The sequence below is a fragment of the Hetaerina americana genome, unplaced genomic scaffold (assembly GCF_022747635.1).
Source record: "Hetaerina americana unplaced genomic scaffold, ioHetAmer1.1.p SCAF_44, whole genome shotgun sequence".
In the NCBI taxonomy this organism is placed as follows: Eukaryota; Metazoa; Arthropoda; class Insecta; order Odonata; family Calopterygidae; genus Hetaerina; species Hetaerina americana.
Genome location: NW_027287030.1, coordinates 4,046,739 through 4,071,643, shown reverse-complemented (window position 1 = coordinate 4,071,643; position 24,905 = coordinate 4,046,739). Strand labels below are relative to the sequence as shown.

Below are 24,905 nucleotides of genomic sequence, written 5' to 3'. Positions count from 1 at the left end.
GATACACGGCCAAGTGGGTCAAGTCTGTTAATGACACAGCTTGCACTCATATCTATGGCCATCATTGTTTCATGGGATAATTGATGTTTCCCATAGTCTTTCTCAAACTTGTTATATACAGAAAGAAACCATCCTATTCGTAATGAACTTGCCTCAGTCCTGACCATTATGGTGACATTATAATATTTCAACCCAATAATTGTGTGAAATATCAGGCTGTGATCATGAACTAGGTAGTGAGGGAATCCTAGACAGACCTAAAGAGATCATGTTGCAAGATGGGGTTGTGAATATCATGCACTTTAACAGTAACAATGTGCTTTACGATTTAACACTCTTTGGCACTTAGTAGTCAACAGGAATTATATGTTTTAACTTTTTTTATAATTCACTGAAAATGAGTCTAAAGAGTTGTTTACTAAAAAATGACCTCTATTTTAATGCTTGAAAATGAATCCAATTTTACAACCACCACTAAGTAAATTACACACTGCTTTATGCAGTCAAGCATGAGTAACAGCTAATTTGGCACCGTGATTATGGCTTTCTGAGCTGAAATCATGCTCAGCTAAATGCAAGGTATGTCAAGAGAACCAAGTAATTTTAACTCACTAAAATGAAGAATATCTTTCAGTGAACAGAATAATAATGCATATAATCTTAAGGATAAAATCAAAGATTAACACATGATATAGGATTATAGGATACATAAATAATAGATCACATTTTCAAAATTTATATTAACAACTGGCACCCCAATCTTTGGTAGACTGGTTATACACAAATACCCTTTGCAGAAGCTCATTTTTTAACAAGTAGGTATAAAGAAAAATTGACAAAAATTGCTTTTCCAAGGGAATTTCTCTCCTACAGGTGACACTGAAAGGTGTAAAAGATGCCTTTTCTTCAAAATAACACACACCTTAAAAAAGTTTTATATTAAAAACATTAACAAAGTAGTCATCTCATTTCAACCTTTGCAGTGATTACTAATTATACAAACACTGAAGTTTATCATGTCAAATAATCATAAAAACTGTTTCCAACATGGCCATGATAAATTAGGCATATTTCTGAGATAACATGGATTGGAGAAACATAATCAAAATGCCTTCAGATTCTTTTCATGCCCTTTATTTTCTCACAACTCACTTGTCTCTCATCTTTACTATGTACACTCATCAAAGGGCAAGCACAATTTCTTTCAAATACATATTATAATCTTTAACCAACCTCATGACAATAGCAGATAACCAAGGAATAAGTTATCATTCACTGAAAATCAGTCAACGGCCACTTTGTCTTGCTCTACAAAAATCAGGGTCAACTTATCATCCCTCTTCCCCTCAACAATAAAAGGAGAGACATATGTATATCCCTTGATTGAAACCAAGAAAACCCTTCAATACACAGGAAAACCACTAAAAAACCTAAACTAAGGGATCTCAAATTAAGTATTTTGGTATGGAGATCAAGAAAATATCTTGGATCATGGTAAGACACCATCTGATGCATCATTCATTCCAAATGACATATGACTTGAGAGTAATGGAATATCTTAATGAAAGTTCCATGAACGACTGCGCTGCTTTGTTTATGACATCCGAAGACAAAGTTTTTTAGGGTAAAGTAGTGTAATGAGGGTCACTACATAGAGGTTCTAATGAATACATCAAAGCCATAGACATTTTGAGCACCATTACCCTGTGACAACTCTTGGATGGAGGGCGTCCAGTTGAAATGGTTCCTTGTGAAATAAATCTCTCCCGGCCAAAAGAGAAGTCACTCATCACACATCTCGCCCTCATTTCCCCTCTCCTTCCCCCATGCTGCACCCCCACCACCCCTTCCTTCCGAATTGTCTGCTGTCCTCAGCTGCATCTCCTCCTCCTCTTCCTCCTCATCCTCTTCTTCCCCCTCCAAATCGTCATCTTCATCCCCATCGCCCACCCAACCATACATTAACAACTCAATGTCATCAGCATCGTAATGTTCAAACTCTGGAAACATCCCATCCGTCGATTCATCCATGTAGTCATTGTTGTTGATGTCATCCAGCCCCAAGAGGAACACCTCCTCTCCTTCATCCAGCCCTGAGTCCTCCAGGACCAAGTCCAGGTGCAGGGGCACCTTCCCAGGGTCCTCTCCACACCCGTGCCCACCTGCCTCCATCGTCACCACTACCACTTCCTTGACACGTCCACGTAGTCTCCGTCGCTCGCGTTGTAGCCCCTGATGGGCGGGGTCCGCACAGGGCCAGTGACCTCAAATGGGATAAGCCTGCTGTCTATCTGATGGGGTCAATTGGAGAGGAAAAAAGGTCATTCACTTTGGTAACAACAATGGACACTTCAATACCTAATCAAAGATCCTTTTAATGTCATCAGTCAGTCATAATCTAAAACTCTTAGCATTGGTATCGTAAACTAGCACCATATTCTGGTAATCTAAACTGATGTATCAATCAACCAATATATCTTTCTGAGTTCAGTTCTTCTTTTGATAGCTTATCACGTTTAAAAATTTGTTGGAATGCCAATAGGTAATGCAAAGTGTTTTTCTGGAGAATTGAAACTATTGTTAGAAAACATAAACCATGAATGTGCAAAGGATAACGCCCATTTCTTATCATAGCAATTATTCTAATTTTCCTTCTTACAAAAAATGAAAAATTCTAAAGGTGGCTTTTGAGGCTCTCATAGGTGACAAAAATGATGCTAAAATACATGTTGATTCAAATAAACACAAAAAGGCAAAGCAATTTGCCCCTTCACCTTAGAGATTAATTTATAATTCCACAGCCGAAACATTTAGAAAAAAATAAGAGAAACAAGAAAATCCAAATCCTTATTTGCTTTCCAATGTGTATTACTTATGCAATACCACATATCAACTGAACGTGCATAGTAATTTATCTAAAAATTGTGGAATCATAAGTTTTTATGGGAGAAAAGGAAAGGGTAAGTCAAAAATATTATTGCCACATACTTATTTTCAGGATTAAAAACAAACTTGAATGGTCACATTTCATTTCAATATTTTCAGACATGTCAATCCAAATGGTATACAGTTATCTCTACTTTAGTTTGCTATTTTGACAAAATATTTCCAGAGTCATAAAACTTTTGGAATTAGTTAGTCTTCCAGTTGAAACATCTTAAATAATTTATGGCTTGATAATTAATGTATGACTGGTGTATATGGAGGCTGAGACATCATTACAAAGCTGTTTTTGGCCAAAAATTCACGAACACACGTGAGCAGATGAATTGTTGTGGTGCTAGAAAAAATATGAATTGTTTCACCACAAATATTGGCGTTTTAATATTGCTTCACATAACTGCACTGAACTTGTAAGTAGTGCTCTTTGTTAATCGTTTGACCTTGTGGTAAGAACTTATTATGCAAAACAATCGCACTTCGCTAAACATTTATGGGAAGAAAACCATGGGAGTGATTTCAACCCAGAACTGTTACATAAGAGTGAAAAAGGAATGAGGATGGACAAGTGGGAAGAATTTGAAATCAAAAAGAACTTAAAAACGGGTCATGTGGTTAACGATATATTATTTGAATACCTCTCCCCAATCCTGGAAGTACCCCTTTCCCTCACAGATAGACCCGACAAACCCCCCCACCCACCCCACCCTAAACCAACCAAACAACTGTCCTGACACTTAACACCCCTCTTCCCCCTCCACATCAACGCCAATCGCAACTCCATTTTCTTTCGCCTCCTCCTCGTCCCCCCCCTCTCTCACCCACCCCTCCTCTCCCTCATGATTGGCATGTAGGTGGAACTGCGACTGATTTATTTTGTACCTGATGATGACGCTTGAGCGTTGAAACCGGTCGTACGCTATTAAAGAACAGTGGAAAGTTACTTTGTATTTTTAATTTCATTATTATGCACTATTTGAAAGCACAAAATTCTCATTAATTTTGGAATACACCTCATTACCCTAGCATTAGCTAATCAATTGATTTTGATTATGCAGTGAATGAAAGCACAAAAAATAGAAAAACACTGGTTTTCATTGTTGGTGATTAAATTAATTCAGCAGGGACCATTTTGAAGGGAATTTTGATGACAGCAATGCTTCTCACTCATTGACAGTTAGTGCTAATTGTAGCCACAGGTGTATCCTTTGAATTCAAATTTTAATAATTGCTAGTTGGTGATTTTGAAATCTTGAATTGAACATAATTCAATGGGATTGAACATCAGGTTGATTCAAACCTTCAGCCAACTAGTGTCATAAATTCTAGCAGTGATGCCTAAATGCATTTTTTGTACTTTAATCTCTACTCCTTCAATTTGTGAGTTCCTTTTCTTATTATCATGGTATGGACTACATATTTCTGATTTGTCAAGAAAAGTTCTAGTTCATAGAACACAAATAAATGACTGCAGAATGTGTCAAAGGTTAAAGCATGTCAAACCATGATTGCAGAAGTAGATCATGGCATTGCTAAGATCATGGAGCTGGTTAATTCCAATAGATTAAGTGATGCAAATATATCGTATTATGGTCTGACTTAAATCATGCCAAAAAAAAGGGTTAAGTAAACTGCTATATATTATGCTAAATTATCATGAAGTCCTTAATACTGCTTCAATGGGATACTTGAAGTGATGCTTAAAAACAAAAAGGAATGCCGTTGAGATAACTCAGCATGCCATAGTCAATGTTTGAAGAAGGTAATCGATAGTCATAACCAGTATAGTCAGCAGTATACTTTCAGTACTGACCCACCACCATGAAAACAGGGGTTTGCACAATAGCCATGGGCTTCAAGGGGAGAAATGTGATTTTAATACATATTTTTTAACTTTCTAGTAATGCTCCAAAGCTAGTTCCTTGTAAGTCAACTCTGACTGAAACTTCAACTATGGCTGTGGCCATTAAGGCCCAAATTTTATGGGACATAGGTCTTTGGCTTACAGATTAGCTCCATCAGTCTGTCAAAAGAATGAGCGTATATTTCAGCTGATGCCAGAAATTAGTATTGGGAGTATAACCATGGAGGAATATTGAAGCATAGAAGAGGATGATGGATATTCTCAGGCGAGAAAGTTCATTAAATATTCAAAGAAAATTGTAAATGGCAAGGGATTAACTCGGGGGCAAAAAAAACATTTTCTGTAGAGGTCATGGAAAGGGTTACTCATAGAAGACATTGGAATTTCTATTAGTGAAAATCTAGTATCAATAACCCCGCATGCGTGGGGACAAAGACCATGTATATGTGGACATAGAAACAGAAGGGCTTTCGTAATACAACTATAATTTGTAAAATTGTTGCGCTGTAAGACCATGAAGATTAAGATATACATCTTAACAAAGACTCTCTAATTATGCATTAAAAGTTAATAGTGTGCGCATTTGGTGGGCAATTGCTCCATTACAAGACTGCTCTTCCAACAACCTTCATAACGAGGCAGTGGAGGAGCTAATAACATTTTTAGAAAGATTGAGTGACATCATCCTTGTATGGTTGGCCACAAATAGCTCAAACTTGATTTGATTAATTTAATGTGGGACGGAATGTCCCAATTAACAGGAGCATTTCCACAAGACTATAGCATTTTTCAGATACATCATCACTGTTTAAGTGATGTTCATCTGGTCTGTCTGTTTCACCACTTTGGTGAAGAGACATGCCACAATACTGATAGGATGTGGCTGAATTTAGCCAAATTGGTTTCAATACTGGAAATTGGAGAGAAGAAATTGGAAGAAAATTTCAATTTGGACAAATAAAATTGCACTATAATTTTGAAAGCAACATTAGATCTTTAATTTATATTAAAGGTGTAATTTCACTGTCATGGTGAGGAAAATGGCCATATGATGATGTACAAAAAATTTTATGTTAAACTTTTGTATAGGATGGGGAAGAAGGCATATTTTTATTGATAAATGAAGATTTTTGGAGAAATACAATGGTTAAGAAATATTTAAAAAATAATTGAGAAACTTATCATATCTGTTAAGAAAAATAAATTAACTTCAAACAAAATTTAAAATGCTTTTAATTTCATATTTGTCCTATCACACCAAGAGCAGCACTTGTGAAAAGGGCACAGCAGGTATTTCACCTTATCCTTTGCAACCTGGAAGTTTAATTACTTTTGTGTTAATTGCTAATTTTGTCAAGGTTTACAATAGTTGCACGTTGAATGGTCAGAAGGATCAAAATTTTGGCAGATAAATATGTAGTCTCTGTGCCTAGTTACCGACTATGAAACTTCTGCTCTACCTTTCACATGTACACCAGAGAATGCACCTTATATGCTAAATGGCCTAGAAACAAATTTACTTGATTCTAAACATGAAATGAGCTTAAGCAAGTGAATATGCACATCTATATGGAGATGGAGGAAGAAAATATTTTGAGAATTTTTCAGTGAAGTAATCACCCAATAAACAAAATACGTCTTGCTTGGCCCATCAGAGAACACTTTCCTTAAAATCTCTTGATAATGGCAGCAACTTCCTCTTACAATGTATGGTAAATAAATAGGTAGACAGAAGAGTGAAGTAGTAAAGAATGCATATAATGTCATTTTCCCTTGAATAAATTTCCTTCTGCCAAGACGAATTACATCAGTTAATTGAATTGCCGAGGTCACTTAATGCAAATTATCATTACTTTTCTTGCAAAATCGACGTAGTTACAGAACTGTATAATTTCACTACAATATCCGAAGTTTCCATTGGAAAATGGGAGAATACATGTATAACAGCCTGACCAACACAGTATTCCAACAACCATTCAAATCTAGTTTTTATGGTTTATCAGCACGTAATGAGAAAGTGAGATAATAAAAAGCTGTCATATGATATAAGGATTTAGTTCTACGCAGCAATAGTGTACACATCGACCATTACCTGGGCAATTTATCCTTCAATAAAGAGAAAATAAAATGCTTTCAGGGAATAATTCTAGTTCCACATGTATTTCTTAGTAATACAGGCAGTATCACTTCCAACAGTTACTGAGATTAACATTGCATTTTCTCCGAAATACAAATTGCACACGTCCCAAAAGAGAAAATACCTTGATTGCTTCTTGATAAAGACTTTCCGACACGTTCCTCAGTTCATCTAAAGCCTTTTGCTGTGAAAAGACAACACGATCGATCATCTGAATATCAGCAAGCTTTTGGTCGCGTTTGTACTTGGCCCACTCTTTAAAAAGCAAAGCCCGTTTTTCTTCCTCCTCTGGTGATAGTGATGGCAAATTCCGAGACCGCAACCTAATAATTGTAAAATTATAATTAATTGTGAAATATCAAAACGTAAGGTCTCAACCGTAAAAACCCAAGAACCATGCCCAGAGATTCGACACCTACTGCCTCTCGTCAATGAGTTTCAAAGGTATTTCCACCTCTTCTATAGGTTTGAACTGTCTTGCACTTTTTTCTAATTTCCGAATTTGTTTTTCCAACCTTTTCTTTTTCCTCTCTTCGCGTTGTTTCAAAATCTGTGGGTCAAGCCTTTTCTTCTTTTTCAAAGGCTCAGCACTGTAAAACAAAGAAGATTTTCAAAGAAGTGCTAACTAACACTCGTGGCAATACGTTACTCTACGAACTTACTAAAGACATGCAGTTGATCGGAGAAGGAGTATATTTGTAGGAATTGAAATATTCCTGACAGAAGTTAAGTTAAAAGACACAGAAGACGACAAAACTGGCACCCTGAAAGAGCAATAGTAACATTTTAATACGTATGCCAATAATATAAATGTTAATGAAAGATAATAATAACATACCTTGATAATGCAGCTGATAATAACCCGAGGCCTGTCATCATTCATAAAAGGTGCGTAAGAAACAGACTTCCTACTTCCAAGCTCTAACTTAGTATTCCTTCAGCAGAACTTGCTTCATCGTTCTATTTTATGCTATTTCTATATCTTAACTTCAGTTGTCACGAGCAAAGTTTGTGCTGACATCTGCAGTGTGTTTATTTAAGAAATGCGGCGGGAAGCAATGCAGCTGTGTCTAAGCGCGGAGTGTTATTATTTGAGTAATGAATGAAATCAAAAATAGCTTGATATTGCTTTCTAAAGAAATAAGGGCCTTGTGCAATGTGGACTTAAAATCTGAACACTTGCGTCTTGCAAAATTCAATCAAATTGGAGATAAAAATGTACTTCATATTTCACTCAATTAGCAATTTGTAGTATTCAATTTTAATTTCATACGCTAAACTGTGATTTTGTCGTTACTAGGTGGAAACACTGTGGCAAGTGTTACTTTCATTTTGTCGGCAGTCTTCCGAAGGTCTTGCTGAGCAAGGTATTTATAAGATTTTTCTTCAAAGAAGAGTGTTTTTTGAATTACTGACTGAGCCTTTGTGTTCGTTCTTCAGATGGCGACGTGTTGTTTGTGAAGTGCTGTCTAGCCTCTCTAGGATACACTAGAATTGATTTCTATAGACTTCCGTCTAGTAAGAAATGCGGGAGTCGAGAATTGCTAATAGCCATAGCATGGTTAATTGCAAAGGAAGACATTCTGGACGTTCTTATTCGTAAGAAAATGCTAAATTTTAAGAGGCAAATAAGCATGTGCAATACCGCTCCAGAGGTAATGTATGCATTCATTTTTATCTGCATCATATTGCAATGATTCTGCCATTATTAGTTTCTGTTTTCTAATTCGCAGTTTTCATACTGAATATCTATTATAGTTTAAAGAAGAGGACACCGGGAACTGGAGAAAAAATTTCTCATATGGTGATAGTCTCAATTATACTTTACTTCTTTGTACAAAGCTGAAAAATTGCGTGAAAAACATGTATAACTCCAGTGAGGAATTAATTAAGTTAACTGACAAAGTAAGTTACATGGGTTAATTTATGTTTTTTGCATTCTGTAAATGATATAATTGAAAGTAATGAACCTCTTTGAACTTGAATTGACTACCATTCATTTTCCTGGCGTTCTAATAAAACAATTTCTTTTTAACATTGTACAAAGGTTCTTTATCACCGGTAAATACATCAAAGTGTGGCAATCCACTCCTGAAATTGGTTTTAGATTTTTCATAGATCTTTCCTTACATCTCTTTTAAGGCTCTCTTCCAGTTTTACCTGTTTATTTCTACGATTTTCCTCAGCAGGGTGTTGTACGTCATAATATTAATAAGACCATACTTTTCAGTATTGTTTTGAAACTTCTTTCTTCACCTGTCAAGTATTCGCCAAACCATTCTTTTTAGGTTATTCAGCACCCTGATGTAGTGACACATTTCCATTTCTGTACGCCCATGTCATTGGTATAATTCTTATTTATTATTTATTCTCAATCTGCTTTGTAGGATCAGATTGGTGTGGTGGCGTCCCATTTCATTTGTCATGGCTAAAATCCTTAACTAAATTTATTTTAGTGTAGGGTATCACATTGCTTAGTGTTAGGTAAAATTTATTGATGTAGTTGTGGTTATTTCATGTGTCCATTCAAAAACTACCTTAAACTGTAGACTCATCATCATCAGTATTACAGACCTAAGGTTGGTTTACTGCAGATCTCTGTTCTTTATTAAATGTTGATTCCCTCATCCCGTGATAGATTGTCAGTGTCACTTCCTTCTTGATTTTTCCTTGCCCCTTGGTCTTCGTTGTGGGTTCTTCCTTTCGGTTTTACTTTCCAATATGATTTTAACTAATCCATTGTGCCTCAAGGTGTGTCCAATCCTTTGAGTTCTTTTGTGCCGTAGAGTTTTCTTTATAATACTTGGCTCTTCAGTATACCTCCTCATTCCTTCCATTTAATCTTCTGCATTCTCCTCCTGTATAATATTTCAAAGGCTCTATTCTTTGCTTGTTCTCTTTTCCAATGAACTGCTTCCTTGTTAGCGAACAGTAAAATTCCATGAATAGTAATAGTATTTTGACGCAATCTATTGCAGTTGATGAATCAATCAATTACACTACATTATCATTAGTTGATTGCCTTTTATATGCATTATTCACCAGATACTCTCCTGGGTCTCTTTTTGTTCATATGATGAATCACTATCTTAGACCTTGACCTCTAATTTAAAGGAATCTGTTTAAGATTTGTCAGTTGTGCTTTGACTTCCAAATGATGGCATAATTCATGGAGGGAGAATAGCACGGTGGATTTCATCAGATTGTATATTTTTTATCAATGTTCTTTTGTATTATAAGAAAACCAATTTCTGTCAGAATATTATCAATGGTATTATTCAATTTATTACTTCAAATCTGTTTTTACTCTACCTGCCTTTAACCTATCTTGACCTCTCTTAAGGTCATATATTTAGTGGCTGTGTAAGAGGTAGTGTACTGTATATAGTTAATGTTGTGCGATACTCATGAGTTGTTGGTAGAAAATTCTGTTGTCATTTTAAAAATATTTGTCGGCCACTGCAAGTATTGCTGTCCTGTGAATTGTTCTATCACTTTTAAGGATTTTACATACCTTTGAGGTTAGGTTTTGGGTTGTCTGTGATGACTTATAGTCTGTAGTGAGAACTTCCTTTTGTGTGCTGTATATTGTGTGTGTCCTTCATTTCTTCAGAACTATTAGCTGCCTACATGCTGTCTGAAAAGCCTATTCTCTTCCTACCTATACCTTGTTTACCTAAAATTCTTCAATCTACTCCGTCCTTCTGCATCCCACTATTTTTCAGTATATCCTGCACCCACTTTTTCCATATTTTTTTTAATGTTTCCTCTCAACTTTACCCCATTGCCCAATGTATCGAACATTTCAGTCTTCGCCTTTTCTTTGTCCAACTTATTTTCTTCATTCTTTTCCATGCTTGTGTTTCACAACCCTCCAATCTACACTCATCCTCTTGCCTCAAATACCTAGTTTCAGATTCATTTAAGCCTATGCTTCACATCGTCTCTAATTATCTTTTTTCAACTCTTTACGACGTGTACCTGCCATCAATTCTCTTGTAAATTCTTTCTTGGCTACACAATCCCCTGTCAAATGTTTCAACTTACAAGCCCATTTTCCTTTGATATTGCCCAAATATAGTATGCAAACTGATCCATCTTGTGTGGTTTATTTTCTCCCATTTTAGTGTTTAACATAGCTTTCCTACTTCATAAACTCAAATTACTTCTTCAGTTATTCTGTGTAGTGAATATTTTCATTGATTTAGTACAGATGTATACTGATCTAGAAATGCTAGATAAGTGAGAATTGTAATATTTGATGGGAAGGTAGGTTAGACATCACTTACCACCCACAAAAGGCTCTTTGGACTCAAATGTCTATCATTGGAAAAATATGAATGAAAGGCAACAGTGTGTAGTTCAAATAATTAAGGGTGTTGAAATGTTGGGGAATTGTTATATATGCACCTAGAAAAAATATTTGAAAATATGCATTTAGAATTGTTTGCTTAGAATCCTGAATTTGGCTCCTGGATATTTTGTCATGAGATCAAGCTTAAGAAAATTTTACCGACTCATTTAAAATTTCAAATTTACGCCAACATGCTATAGACTTAGGGTTTGATTGAAAACACAGAGCTTTATTCAATGTCTTATTAACATATATTATCCATAATTCATTCTTCAAATATTTAATGGGGCTAAAATCCCTTGTATATGCAATCAATATTTTGGGCTTGGGAAATTATCATTTCAGGCAGTACTTTGTGGAAACAATTCAAACTCATAGGAAATTGAGCTTTTTAATGTCCACATTACATTATTCTCCATTCCTTTTTGAATATCTCCATGCCTCTATGATGAGTCATTGACCTACAAGGCACACAATTTGACACCCAACCTCCCTTGTGGAGGCGTTTTTCCATACCCATTACTACCATTTCCTATTCCACCTAATCCCGGTTGTTTCCCCTATCTCTTTACCCATGTGCTCTGAGGTATGGCTAAAAAATAGGTATCTGAAGGCATGTTTAATGGCAATCCGCTGGTACTCAATTCATCTTTGTGTGCCTACTAGCAGCAGGTTTTGTGGGCCATCACTCGACTGAAACATTTTATCATTAATACTTTTAAATTGTTGATTTCACACCATTATAGTTTTTATTCCAATTCCTATTTTTGCTATTGCTTTAATTATATCTTAATTAGGTGATATGGTGTCATTGTACAACTCATACATTTTTGGCCCTGAATTTTCCTCTTTTGTGGCGATATTTCCGGAGAGACCTTCAGTAATCGAATCTGCATGTAATTACCAAATAGTGAATTATTTGTTTCATTTTTATGCCATGTGTATAAAAAATTAGTACCATTTGGGTGTACATAATAAACGTTATCTTTGTGTTTAAGGTTCATCAGGCCACTCAAAACATTAATGGACTTCCTCATTTGTCTGTGGATGAGGCAAATCTTCTCCTTCAAGATGAAATTAACCCATCTATTCATAAATCAGCCCTGGAACTGAGGAGTATCTTGGACACCCATTTAAAATGGAATGAATGCAGGAGTGTATTTTGGAAGTGGATGGTAAGATTTCAACCCATAATTATAAGCAGTTACAAGGAAAGATAGTCAATGGTCTCTCATTTTGGTGGAAAAAGCTGCCTGGCTTTCGATTTTCCCTTCACATAGGACTGTCTTCAGTTGACAGCAGTTGCACTATCCATCCTTCAGGAAAGAAGGGATGATACAGGTTTATCAAGTTTAGAGGTTACAGATTACCTGTATCCTAAATGGTGATAGCATTGTGCACCATCTTATGAGGAAGGATGATTTCTGAGAAATATATTTGAGTGACCAGGGGACCATTCATTTGTTTGGAACTCTGAATTAATAAATATGGTAGTTCAGAAATGATTTTTATCTCTTTGAGAGGTGGCTTAATAATGATTTTATTTTGCTTTGCAAGTACTGTAATATGTTCTGTGTCAGTTTGGTTAACTGCATGTTAGGAAGAGTTCACACAAGATTAGTTTCAAAATAACCTTAAGTATTAGCATTAAGGTATATTTGACTGAAATTCATTTTAGAATCACCTTGAATGTGCAAAGATTCTACATCTACATAATACCCCGCAAGCTGCCGCAAGGGTGTGTGGCGGGGAGTGTTAGGTCACCAACCGTAAAAAGGAACAATACCACTTGCAAAGCATTTGAACATTTTATCAAGGCATGCTTACATTATGCAATTAATTGTAAGGGCGAAAGGTAGATCGTATTCGTGATCAACAATTCATTGTGTAAATGCAAAAATATGCTTGATTGCTTGAACATGAATTCCATGAAAGCATTCTTGGAAATTCCACACATAAGTCTACTAGGTGAAGTCCTGCTGATACATTTGATGGTGGCTAACTGAAATAACTTGCGCTTGTTTCGATTCCTGGTAATCAGCTGGTTTACCTTTTTTGGGTGATTTTTAATATTTAAATCACTGCATTCACTGGATCTCACTGTACTGCTCCTCTTGGACTCCTAAAATAGAATTCTCGATGTTTTGGTTAGTCTAAGAGTCTTGTAAAAATTGGATTTTCATCTCTTGATTGCCATTAAGTTTTGATCCTTGCCTTTGCTTGACCATACTCTATCCTTCTTTGACCAACACAGGTTCTGAAATACCTAAATAATATTTTTACCGTGTAAATTAAGTAATTATTAGGTTCTCTTAAATGAGTTAGTGGAAGACACAGTTGGAGAAGCTCATTTTGCCGGTTATTGAGAGGTTTTGTCTCTACAATTGAGGAAACTAACTATACAAAAAGAAGACAATTCTTCTTATGTGAGAATTTGTGGAGGAGATGACATAGAAAAAGACATTCATTTCTAACTCTGATAATTCTTAATGCATTGGAAATAGAAGTTACATTACCTCATTCAGAAGAACTCTCAGATTTGTTTGTTTGTAGCCTAAATGCTTTACCAGATGATTAAGAAAGGAAGTGGCATTCTACCTGAGCCAACATAAGACAGATGGAAGGTGGCAAATTCAAATGAGAAGAGAGTCAGGAATATATTCACTGAGTATATACATAATTATGAAACATTGCTATTTATTTGTTTAAATATGATGTAATTTAATATGATACCAGTAGTAATGACAATTAAGTAGCAAGATAATTTAGTTACCCATTACTTTTTTAGGTTTATGTGCCTTACTTATTTTATTACCTTTGCAGCCCATGAGCAGGCAAGAGAAAGTGTCCTCCCTGTATGGCATTTTTTAGGTAATTTAATAATTTTAGTTGGACACACTATTGGCTTGACATTTCTGAGGCCATATTAAAATTATGATTTAAAAATAAAAGTTAACCCTAATTACTGTAAAATAATTACTGGCTACAATTAATTTTGGAAGCTAAAGGAGTAAATGTTTAGTTGACATCAGTTTCTTGAAAAAACAATCCTTACCTGTAGCAAAAAGTGTTACCACATAGTCCACATGGTAAATGTTAGATTCTATTAGAAAATGTCTAAAGATAGGAATATTAAAAATCATACATTAATTAATTAATCAGATGTGAAAATGGTTTGGATATCAATAATGTTGCCAATAGCAATCTCCTATAAGTCAGGGACTTATATTTTACACAGTGTACAGGCAGTTTTATAGAGGGAGATATTCCCATTATGAAGAAGGGGAAAGGGTAGATGATGATGCCACCAAATCAATGGACACAGGGGGGGGGGGTACTTGATGGCAGTCAGTCATTAAGTGCTCCCCCTATTGCATGTGGAGGTGTCAGGTGCGTCAGGGTTGGCAAAAAAGAAGAATGGGCTCTTCTCCTCAACGAGGTGCTAGTAAACTGTTTTATACTGCTGCTTAAGCACTGGGCACCATGTCTTTACCATTGTCAGTAGTGCCTGAGGAAATGGAGGCAATATTCAGAAAACTGTTGTTCAGTAACTGCAGAGAGTTGAGAATGGGACAACGAAGAATCAAATAAAATTTGAAATTGAGAGAATATTTTATGAGTGACAAGATTAAATATTTTAAATGGATTAAGCTTCTTCAAATTTCTTTCTCTGACTACATACTCTGATGGTTGTTGAAGTAATTTTCATATTCATCCTTCATTCAAAAAGCTGAGCTGGCTGGTTTATGGACTACATGTGAAGGTATTTCTAGTGTATAACATTTATCCACTTTTGCAGTGTAGCACACTGTTTGTAACATGCAAGTAGCTGTGAAGTGCCACTAAAATGAGATTTATAGTATCCACTATCTTGGGAAATAGGTTTATAGTTGCAAGGAAAATTGTGAATCTCTTCATTAAAATTCCTCTTATCTTCTATTAGATCATTTTGGGCACAGCTTCAAAATATGAGTAGGTTAAAAGGAAAGCATCATCCGCCACTAGCATGTATGGTGGTTCCAAGTGGCCGTGAGGCAGGAGGTTTAGGGAGTTACTGGCAATTGCTGCTGATGGTGTGCTCTCCCGAAACACTCCTTACCACTGATTCTGCTATTAATGCCAACATCCACTTAAATAACTGTATACGTCAGATCAGCGATTGCTTGCAGAATGATGGAGTGACCCCCTTTTTAAACAGAGGAATGAGAGCCAATAATTTAGTCAGTGGGAAACTATGTGGTTCCCATCCCTGGCACCCAATCATCACGATTGGATTTTCCACAGGGACTTGAACTTTTCAAGAATTCCATTCTATTCCTGTCTTGATTGTGATACCTAGAATATGGACTTTGGTATTAAGAATTTTTAACAAATAATTCAGTAAAAGAGAATATTTTCCGGTGATTCAGAAAAACAAACTTAACCTACAGTGCTTACCTTACACCATAGTTATCAACCCAAAGGTTTGGTCTGATTGGTGAATGTAGAACTCACCCAATACTAAACGCAACATGGCCTAATACAAGTATATTGTTGATATGATCCTCCACCATTCTCATTAAATTTCTGAATGCCTCTCTGGCTTCCTACACCAAATCCTCTTGCACCATATTTAACAGCCCCCTACTGCTCTCCCTCTGGCTTCACTGGCTTGTACAAATTGCTCTCCTTCTCCTGTCATGTCTATTCAATATTTCTGCAGCTCCAATCATGATGATATTATTGCCTCGGTGATAATAAATGGCCGTGGCCTTGTCCCAATCCATCGATTCTATCAGTCAATACTCAAAATCAACTGCAAGAAGGCAGTTTTAAAATTAAGTATGTGGATGATCAATGAGGAATGTTCATCTAGTTTAATAGAGTGAGTTCCAGTGAAGGCAGGGGTCAAAGTATATTACTTTTGGATAGCCCAGAAGATGTAATGATTGAATCCAGTAGAGTGAGGGCCAGTGAAGTTAGGGGTGAAAATATTTTGAAAGCAAATCAATTGAACACAATAATGGGTCGATTACAGGAATTGCCAACTGCTGAATAAAGACTAAGGGAAAAAATGTGCATGATATTCCGTCATTATAGGGCATAACAATCGCTCTATGCACACACAGCCAAGGAATTGTGAGAAAAATTGCCCAAAATGCATAGTGTAAACAGTGGTTTGTCATTAACGGTACAAATTAATATGCATCTATTCAAGCATTTGAAAATGAATGCATTCTGGTATCAACCCATGTAATTGATTAAATTGTGTAAATTTTGTAAAACTGCCACTTTCATGGTATTACTTTTTGGGATATAAATGACACAAAAAGCACATTATCATCATATGTAATGTATTTGTCAAAGATGTGTACTAGGTATTGTGTGGACTCCATTATGTTTGATCTCTATTATTTCCATCACTTCACTTTTTCATACCTTCCTTTATGTCATCCGTAGAGCCTCTTCTATCCTCTCTCTCCACTTATTTAGCATTAGCCCTCAGCATACCTTTTGCTTCTCAAAATCTCCACTTCTTCTGCCTTCTTTGAATTCCATGAAGAAACTTCCTCTCTTCTATCAAATTTAAAACTTGGGTCATTAATCTTCCTCTCTTTTCTCTTTATTTTCTTCTTACCTGTATCTCAGAAGTTTCTTATTTGCACTTTTCCTGGTCTTGACCAGGTTTTGAATCCATGAAGCGTTACTGTCCAAAATTAAGGGAAAGCCTCCAGCCAAACCTGTATTGAATTGTGATAGTCTTAGTTAAAATCTTAGGTCGACCACAAATTTGGATTCAAAATTCACTGAGCGTGCCTTAAAACTTGAGTTATTAGTAATTCTTCCAGTGTGTTCATATTAGATGTTGTTACTGCTTGTTTAAATGGCACCTTATGATTTTTGATTCATTTGTTTATACTTCCATATGAATGTGTTGAATCAAGTTCAAAACGGCGAGTAGACACGTAAATGAGTATGGACAAAGGTCTTATTTGCAAAATATGTATGTCTTTGATATCCATAGACTCAGAAATAATTAATTCAGTCTGTAGTTTACTAACATTTTCAAAGTAATAAGGACTGTGGTTCCATACACAAGATTTATATAGTGTCATTTTATTAGATATTTGACTAGGAGTAGAGTATTTAACTATTGACCTGAGGAGTCAGTGGTTCTAACCCTGGATGATTGGCTACGTCATATAAAGAACCAAGTGAAGTAAGTGATTTTCAGGTTAGTTGAGCATCATGGGAGACAGATGGAAAGGAATTTGCCCTCCAATTTTGTCTGTCACAATTTACCTTCCGATTGACAATTCTCAAAGGTGACATATCAGTTACAGAGTGAGGGATTAAAGTATGACATGAAACCCATGGGAGCTAATGCTGGTTGACAAGCAGTGAAATTTGACATAAAATCTGTAATTTGTCTGTAAAAAATATTCTGAAAATTATATTTTTATAATGATTTTGTCCACTTAAAGAGCACATGTGCAGATAAAAGTAATTGTGTTTCACTCTATGTTGCGGCTTTGTTGAGTGCATTTAATGGTACTAAATTAAAAAATTGTATCCATCATTTTAGGATACGGTGCTGGAAAAGGCTGAGATGGATAGTTGCAGTTCCTCCTTACTCAGAGCTGATAATGTTGAACCAGTGACCGAGCTTATCCAAATACTTCTCGCTGCCTTTAACTGTAAAATAAGTGGTGAAGAAGATGCTGAAAATACTGCCTCTTTCAATGGAGGAAACTTTCCTCAATTTATATTTCAGTCTTCCAGAAACAAAATTGAACATTCAGACTTGAATTTCCTGCAAAAGAGAGTTGAATCCAAGTTAAATTTTCATAAGGAATCAGTGAAAAAATTGGAAATGGAACTATACTCACTTTTGAAATATATTGCCGAAACTAAGTTAGGATCAGTATTGTTTGTTATTCCTCAAATGTACACAAATAATAATTAAATGCTTGAAAAAAATCAAGTTGATACAATAAAAGATGCTTGACTTTAGTCGGGGTAAATAAATATCAACAATCACATTTAAAAACATTTCTTTATAATCTCAGCGCCATCTGACAATGTTCAATCCAATTGAGATTTCAATCATTAGACAACTTACAATAAATATCACTTCACAATACCTAACATTATCACAGACTATATTCACAAGGGCTTGTTAAGTATTTTTCCTTTCTACAGTAATTCCATTTGAAAGATGATTAAAATTTAACAAATATTGTTAGCGAAACCTTTTTACATAAGCTCAGGTTAAAAGTAAACCATCTTTTGTGATTGCTATAAAATCTTCATAATTGGCCACACCTGGACTTGAATTAAATTTACACACACATCATGAAAAGGAAAACACCAGAGAAGCTCATATTATGAGTATACATATACCACCCTAGTTCTTCTAATTAAAAAAGTTCATGATATTTTCTAAGTTATCAACTTTTCTGGCACTTTTTACAAAGCACAATTAAAAGTTCCAGTTTAAAAATTGATGCAAAACTAAGTTTCATCCATTGCCCTTAAGGCAATCAACATTTAATCCTATGAAATAAAAAAGCACAAAAAACAGCGGGTCCAATTTCACTAATAGATGAGCACTATGCAAAATAAACTTCGAACATTTCATTTGCAGGGAAAATTATAAGAATGTTATTGGACTTAAAGGGTAAAGTTATTTTTTTTTGAATGCCCAAATTTGTGATTCTCACAATATTTCAAGCCTCTTTAACAGAAACACATCTGATCAGGCAGTCGAGATAGTTAGTAGTACACTGGATTCAAGAAGGGAGAAAACTATATACACAAAAATTATAATTTCTGTAACCTACCTAAAGTAAATGAGTCAACCATTGCTAAAAACAGCAGTTTAAAGTTATCTCCCAAAATGATAATGAAGGATCGGGAGCACTCCATGATGAAATGGATTAGCAGCCTTGACAAAAGACGCCCACCAAGTTTGAGATACTAAAAATAATCAATTGCGTGACATTCGGATGACAGAGCACCCAAATGCACTAAATTCAACACCACCCCAACTACCATATAGACAACATGTCCTGATTGGTCGTTTAGTCGGGAAAACACTCTTACTCGTAAAATGGTGTCAATCGGTTGTGGTCAGTGGGAAGAAAAAATCTCCTATCAAAACGCCATGTCCCCAGGCAAAATGACTTTCAGATGACCAAGCAGTCACACAGCGCCACATCCTCAAGTGGTTGTGGCCTCTGGCCGATCCATAATCAATCGTGCAGTGAACGACCAAATATGGTGAGGAGGGATTTGGGTCCATCTACTCGACTCTGGGAGAGGCTAAATGAATGACCCAGGGTCACAAAACAAAAGAGATATTCACGCACAAATGAGTGGGTGGGTGGGTCAGTGGAATCCCAGGAATTCGATCAGTCGATCGTTCCAGGTCATGAGCCAGTTGTAGATTGCGGGTGGCTTTGAAGCCTGTGACCCACCACCTGACCCACTCCCATCAGCACCCGGCATATACTCCTCTCCCCGGATGCAGAAGTATGATCGAATTGGACCACGACACATGGGACAGCGATCCAGCTTGGCAAAGCAAGAAGCACAGACGCATGTGTGTCGACATGGCAGCAGGGCCCTCGATAGAGGGAAGTATTGGCACACGACGCAAAGCTGCTCTACAACTGCGTGGACCGGTGACGATGGACTAGACCACGATGAGTTGCTGCTTGGAATGGGTTGCGGGGAAATGGGGAGTGTTGACTCTCCACCAGGAGGCACAGCCATTGCCTCACACTCCCCAGATGCTTTGGCCGACTGTTCATCATCGTATGTGAGGGGGTTGCCTGTTGCCAAGTACAGTTGCTGTGGAGAAGAACAAAGAGAAAATGATGCAACAGGATCTAAAAATTTACCCGTAGCAAAACAAGTACGCATTCCTGAAATAATTTACTCCTACAGGTCTAACTTGTGGAATAGAGTTAGTGTCTACACAATGGAGGTGAAATAATTTGTATTGTTCCACACTCAGGGTTATTAGATCCCCTCTGACTGTTGTAAGGAGAGGGGAAAATTGAGTCCTCCCTCTATGCAGACCATATGAATAGGGTGTATTGAGAAGCTATAAAGATTTTTAACAGAGGACCCTACACAACCACTATTACTACATGGAGGCATTCATATACCTGGTGATTCAGAGCCATAAGGAGTCGCTGTCATCAATTCCCTCTTTTTAAAATGATTCACTTATTAACACTAATTTCAGTTCTTTTTCTGATGCAATTCTGATTTATATTCCTATTTTCATCATGCTTTAGTGAGCAAAATAATTTTAGAAGTCCTGTTGCCTATTTGAATAGTATTTTTGACACGACACCATCACATAAATGACCACCATTCTGGCAATTTACCATAAGATGCATTTGTAGTGGTCTCACAAAGGAAAAGTTTCTGTATGGAACACCTTTCAGCTCACTTCCAATGTTATTGGTATGGATGGGTTTCTTATATCAGGAACAATGATCATATCAATTCCACCACATCAAGATGCTAGTTTTCAAAATTAGACTTTTTAAAATCTTGAGCCTCAGAGTTAAAGTCTCGATCAGCCAATGCCCCTATCATTACCTATACTAATTTAACAAAGGAAGCTTTGTGCTATACATTTGTCAAGGTATGACCCATTAATTGGATGCTGGGATGAAACTACTAGCTGGCCAGATCCAGCGTACAGGATATTAGTTTTGTGACCCATTCTACTTAATTAAGATGGAAATGATATTATGCATTTTATTTTTTCCGCATGGTAAGTTATCTTATTATTCATACAATTTGTCGATTTGTTAATCACTTAATAATGATCCGCATGAACTCATGAGGCATATTGCCCCAAAATCATATAAACAAAAAATATTTTCATCTTTCTCCTCCCAAATTATTATTGTAGAGCAATCATTTTTTTAACCCTTCTAACAGCATCAATAGTCATTGACTGGGTTCAATCAACCCATAAATGAACTGACAAACACATTGTGGATGCATTACCAGACAGCCAATTCCTAGCCCGTCTCCCCAATCCTCACCTTCAGACATGAAAGTTGCCCATTCGCTTGCTTTAGGTACTGCGCAAGAATACTAGTCGGAAGAGTACAGACTGAGTCTTTGATGTGCACCACGTTGATCAAAGCAACCTGGAAAAGGAAAACAGAAAATGGAATGACACAAACTTTCATAATGGGTAAAGTAGGCCTTAAAAACGATAAGAAACCAGAGCTGGCTAACTGGTTCGATTACTCACAGTTTCATCAGGGTGCAGGTCCAATGTGGGATGATCATTTCTGACGAGGAAGATGACAAGTGGATAGCAGAGTCTGGGTGGTGTTCCGAGATCAAGGTCAGAAGGGCGTGGCAGGAAGAGAGTGAATAACTCATCTCCATGTGGCTGCTTCCTGTGAGCTTGAGTTAAGGAAGATAAACCAGGGCTAAGGGAAGATAAGCAGGGCTCGTTGGCTAGCTAATAGCAACATGGAAATAGATCATACCATAACAATGCCTTCAACATCTTGCAATAAAACTCAACATCCTTGTAAGTCAATATGAGGGTGCTTGGCAGGGGGATGCCATGTCACCAGTAACAGAGAAGGAGAAGTCTCTAATGGCGTAGATATGTACCTATATGTCAGTGTTTCTCACTGTTTTTATTTGGAGGTCCTAAATTGTGTGAGAGAGAAATTAATATTCATGCTCAACAGTATCTTTAATTTTGCTCACCTGATTTGATTGGAGAAGAGGAATTTCAATTAGTGTTCTGGGTATTTGCTCAACTTAACCTGGAAACCTTTTTTGAATAGAATAAGGCAATCGTGGCAGAAAGGCAAAATTGCAGAGGGCACATGGAACCCATCTTTCCATGTCGGCCAATCACTAGGCACATATTTCAAATTTTAACGAAAAGCACAGGTATCCTAATGAAGTTGAGTACACTAGATACAACACCCCTGAATTATGTAGTTGATTAAAACTGGGTTACCATTTTCAAGATTCTCAGTTCAGAAGATGATTTTAGTGCCGCCTTTTGGTGACATGTCTCAGGCAGCTCTACACTCAGTGGACTTCTCATTTTTGGACCCTATTACTTTCTCAGTTTGTCTTGAAACTCACGCCAAGTAGAGACAATATGCAAAAGGACAAACAAATTAAAGATCTTTGAGGTTTTAGCAAAAGGAGAGAGGACAGTGAAAGAAAATAACATCAAGTTGGAAAAAAATTAAAAAAATGGCTGTGTTCAAGTATTGTGCCTGATAATAGTGATTTTCTTTGTTTTGCCAAAAATTCCAGACAATATTTGCATAATTATATCCTATGGCCACCCTGCTACGTATACGGTCAGAAATGCCTGTGTGAACACCTAAAAGTATGAGAGTGAGGATTGTTTTCTCATTTTAGGAACTATATTACTGTGCACTTCTTTATTAATCAAACTAAAATCTATTCCCTGCAATAATGAATTCTATATATTACGATCCCTGGTGTGCCTTACACCATGGGATTAAAGCATCACTTCAAGCACTATTTCTTTGAAAATGCAGATGAACTGATCAATTATCCTGAAGAACCCTTTGTATAATAAGAAATATTTCTATTCTTCTTGCAAAATGAATCAGCATAGCCTAGATCAGAAAAGGAAGGAAATTAATGAAATGCCATGATAGAATTAATCCTGATACAGAGAGGACATCTGACGTATGTGATAAATCAAATAAAAAATGTCACCTGAAATAGATGGGCAGAGCCCTAATGAGAGCCTTCCCTTGGTTCCAACAAAGAATATTGAAAACATTCAAATTTTTTCCACCAAAAATTAAAATCCTTTAAACATACAAGTAGTAGTACAATGTGTGGTCAGTCAAAGATAATAATATACAATGTTATTGACACTATTAACATGTAATAATTCAAATGCATCAAAACACAGCATTTTTCCAGAATTTACATGCCATCACAAAGTGTAGTGACATACAAGTAACTATGACCTTTGATGACCAAAAAAGGATACAAAAAGACGGCACCCTTCTGCTGGTGGTGACCATGCAGGAGGAGACCCTGCTGGACAGCTGAGCGCATGGCACTCCACGGCCGCCACAAGAAGAGGTGAAGCTCTCGTATTGACACTCCCCAATATGCCTGGAGTGTATAAGGCACTTGGCTGGAGACAGTGCACTGGAGATCTGGAAGAAGGAGAGGAAAAATTCAGCATAATGTGGAAGGCCTATGTGAACTACAACAAGCTACAGTATGGTCAGAACCAAAAAGGAATTTGGGGTGATCAACTCTCAATTAGTAGTGGGTATAGGATGGGTTGGGAAGGATTTCATGATTTACCCAAAATCATGAAGGGGTTTTGGTTAATCAGTGATTTTTTAAATAATAGAAACCTCATAAATATGCCACTCTAAGTGAATATTTTTAAGTGGATTAGCAATGACTCTTGCTTGGGTAACTTCACGCAGGCATTTTCTGTTAACTGATTATAACCTAAGAGTTAATTTCTGGAAGTTGGGATCATAGCATTTCCTGAGGTGATTTTTCTTTAGCATAGGGGTGTCATGTTCTTCAAGGAACCTGCTGGTGAGAGATGGCTAATTAAATTCACAATGGGGCATGAAAAACCAATCTCTTTTGAACACTACTCAGAGGAGCTAAGAATACGAGGGGTCGGGATAAGTGGCAAGGAAACTATAAGAGAATGATGTTGCATGTTGTTGGAGTATAAAATTGTAAACCATTCAGCAGTAAACATTATTATTAGGAACTACCATTTCCTCAATTGCCCTATGATGAGCCTGCAAAGAGCCATGAGCAATTATTCCTTGATTTCGCAAGTCTTTCTTAGTATGGCATTGTATGCAGAAAGATCTCTATTCATTTCATCTCAGATAACTGAAAGATGATTTAAATATTTCATCCAGCATTTATAAAAATTTACAGTGGTTGTATTACTCAAGTAATTACAGTGTTATTATTCCAGTTTAGGCCTGAAATAATGGTTTTAACTTTCAAATGCTGATATAATTTCTTGAAAATGTAGGCATAGCTATTTCATTTCTTCATTGGTTTCATTTGTCTAATTTGTGTTGTTGAAATTATAGGTTAAGAATTGCGTCCAAAACAGTAAAACCAGCCATTATTACCATGTATTTCTGTTGTTCCATGCGTAGAGCGTTAACAATAAACTCGTGGTAAGGTGCTAATTTGATTTTCTCATAATTCTACTCATCATTATTGTTGCACCTCGTCTACCTCATTGAGTCACGTTTATAAGAATCTTATCCACCCGGCAACTTTCTCTCTGTCCTTACCATATCTAAAACGTCTTGCTTTGTCTGTCTCCCCGTACTCCACGTTCTGATCAAAGGAGTCCCAGGAACACTATTTTCCGAATTTACAACCTACTTTTTTATTTCAATTAATTTTCTACAAAAGTCAGAGGTGTTCCCGAGACTCGCCAGCACGTGCTCCGCGTGCCGCGCCACATCAGACACGCTTGACGTAATCCCGGAACAGGAAATCACTTCCACCCCATCCCCTAATCCACTCCGGAGTGACTACCGCGTCCTTTGGCCGCAAGCAAGTCTTTTCTT

At 36.5% G+C, this 24,905-nt stretch overlaps 3 protein-coding genes across 6 annotated transcripts in view; 1 reads left to right on the top strand and 2 right to left on the bottom strand.

Annotated features, from left to right (window-relative positions):
* Positions 1 to 634: 634 nt before the first annotated feature.
* mRpL40 (mitochondrial ribosomal protein L40) lies at positions 635 to 7,927 on the bottom strand. The gene is made up of 5 exons (XM_071591270.1): positions 7,780 to 7,927; positions 7,604 to 7,705; positions 7,361 to 7,531; positions 7,066 to 7,264; positions 635 to 2,291 (listed from the first exon to the last, which is right to left on the bottom strand). Exons 1-5 carry the CDS (start codon positions 7,818 to 7,820, stop codon positions 2,181 to 2,183), a joined length of 624 nt encoding a protein of 207 aa, XP_071447371.1. The 5' UTR covers positions 7,821 to 7,927; the 3' UTR covers positions 635 to 2,180.
* Positions 7,928 to 7,981: 54 nt separating this feature from the next.
* Positions 7,982 to 18,289, top strand: LOC139692942 (tubulin epsilon and delta complex protein 1-like). Its single transcript, XM_071591268.1, has 6 exons — positions 7,982 to 8,159; positions 8,242 to 8,308; positions 8,382 to 8,596; positions 8,700 to 8,846; positions 12,294 to 12,470; positions 17,861 to 18,289. The coding sequence occupies exons 1-6, from the start codon at positions 8,040 to 8,042 to the stop codon at positions 18,239 to 18,241; spliced, it is 1,107 nt and encodes a 368-aa protein (XP_071447369.1). The 5' UTR covers positions 7,982 to 8,039; the 3' UTR covers positions 18,242 to 18,289.
* A 23-nt stretch (positions 18,290 to 18,312) lies between these two features.
* The window catches only part of LOC139692940 (cell growth regulator with RING finger domain protein 1-like), a 292,822-nt gene continuing 286,229 nt past the window's right edge, over positions 18,313 to 24,905 (bottom strand). For all 4 annotated transcript variants that reach the window (XM_071591264.1, XM_071591265.1, XM_071591266.1 and 1 more), the window contains 4 exons: positions 23,321 to 23,492; positions 21,563 to 21,713; positions 21,348 to 21,455; positions 18,313 to 20,130 (listed from right to left, as the gene is read on the bottom strand). In XM_071591264.1, the coding sequence (XP_071447365.1) occupies positions 19,666 to 20,130; positions 21,348 to 21,455; positions 21,563 to 21,713; positions 23,321 to 23,492 (896 nt within the window). In that variant the 3' untranslated portion in view covers positions 18,313 to 19,665. The remainder of the gene's footprint in view (positions 20,131 to 21,347; positions 21,456 to 21,562; positions 21,714 to 23,320; positions 23,493 to 24,905) is intronic.

Excerpts from the sequence above, each read along its gene's own strand:
- mRpL40 (XM_071591270.1), bottom strand. The coding sequence starts at position 7,820 with ATGATGACAGGCCTCGGGTTATTATCAGCTGCATTATCAAG. Across the intron at positions 7,532-7,603 it reads CGATCAACTGCATGTCTTTA|TGCTGAGCCTTTGAAAAAGA; the intron begins GTAAGTTCGTAG and ends TTTGTTTTACAG. Across the intron at positions 7,265-7,360 it reads AAACTCATTGACGAGAGGCA|GTTGCGGTCTCGGAATTTGC; the intron begins GTAGGTGTCGAA and ends TACAATTATTAG.
- LOC139692942 (XM_071591268.1), top strand. The coding sequence starts at position 8,040 with ATGAATGAAATCAAAAATAGCTTGATATTGCTTTCTAAAGAAATAAGG. Across the intron at positions 8,309-8,381 it reads CGAAGGTCTTGCTGAGCAAG|ATGGCGACGTGTTGTTTGTG; the intron begins GTATTTATAAGA and ends TTCGTTCTTCAG. Across the intron at positions 12,471-17,860 it reads GTGTATTTTGGAAGTGGATG|GATACGGTGCTGGAAAAGGC; the intron begins GTAAGATTTCAA and ends CCATCATTTTAG.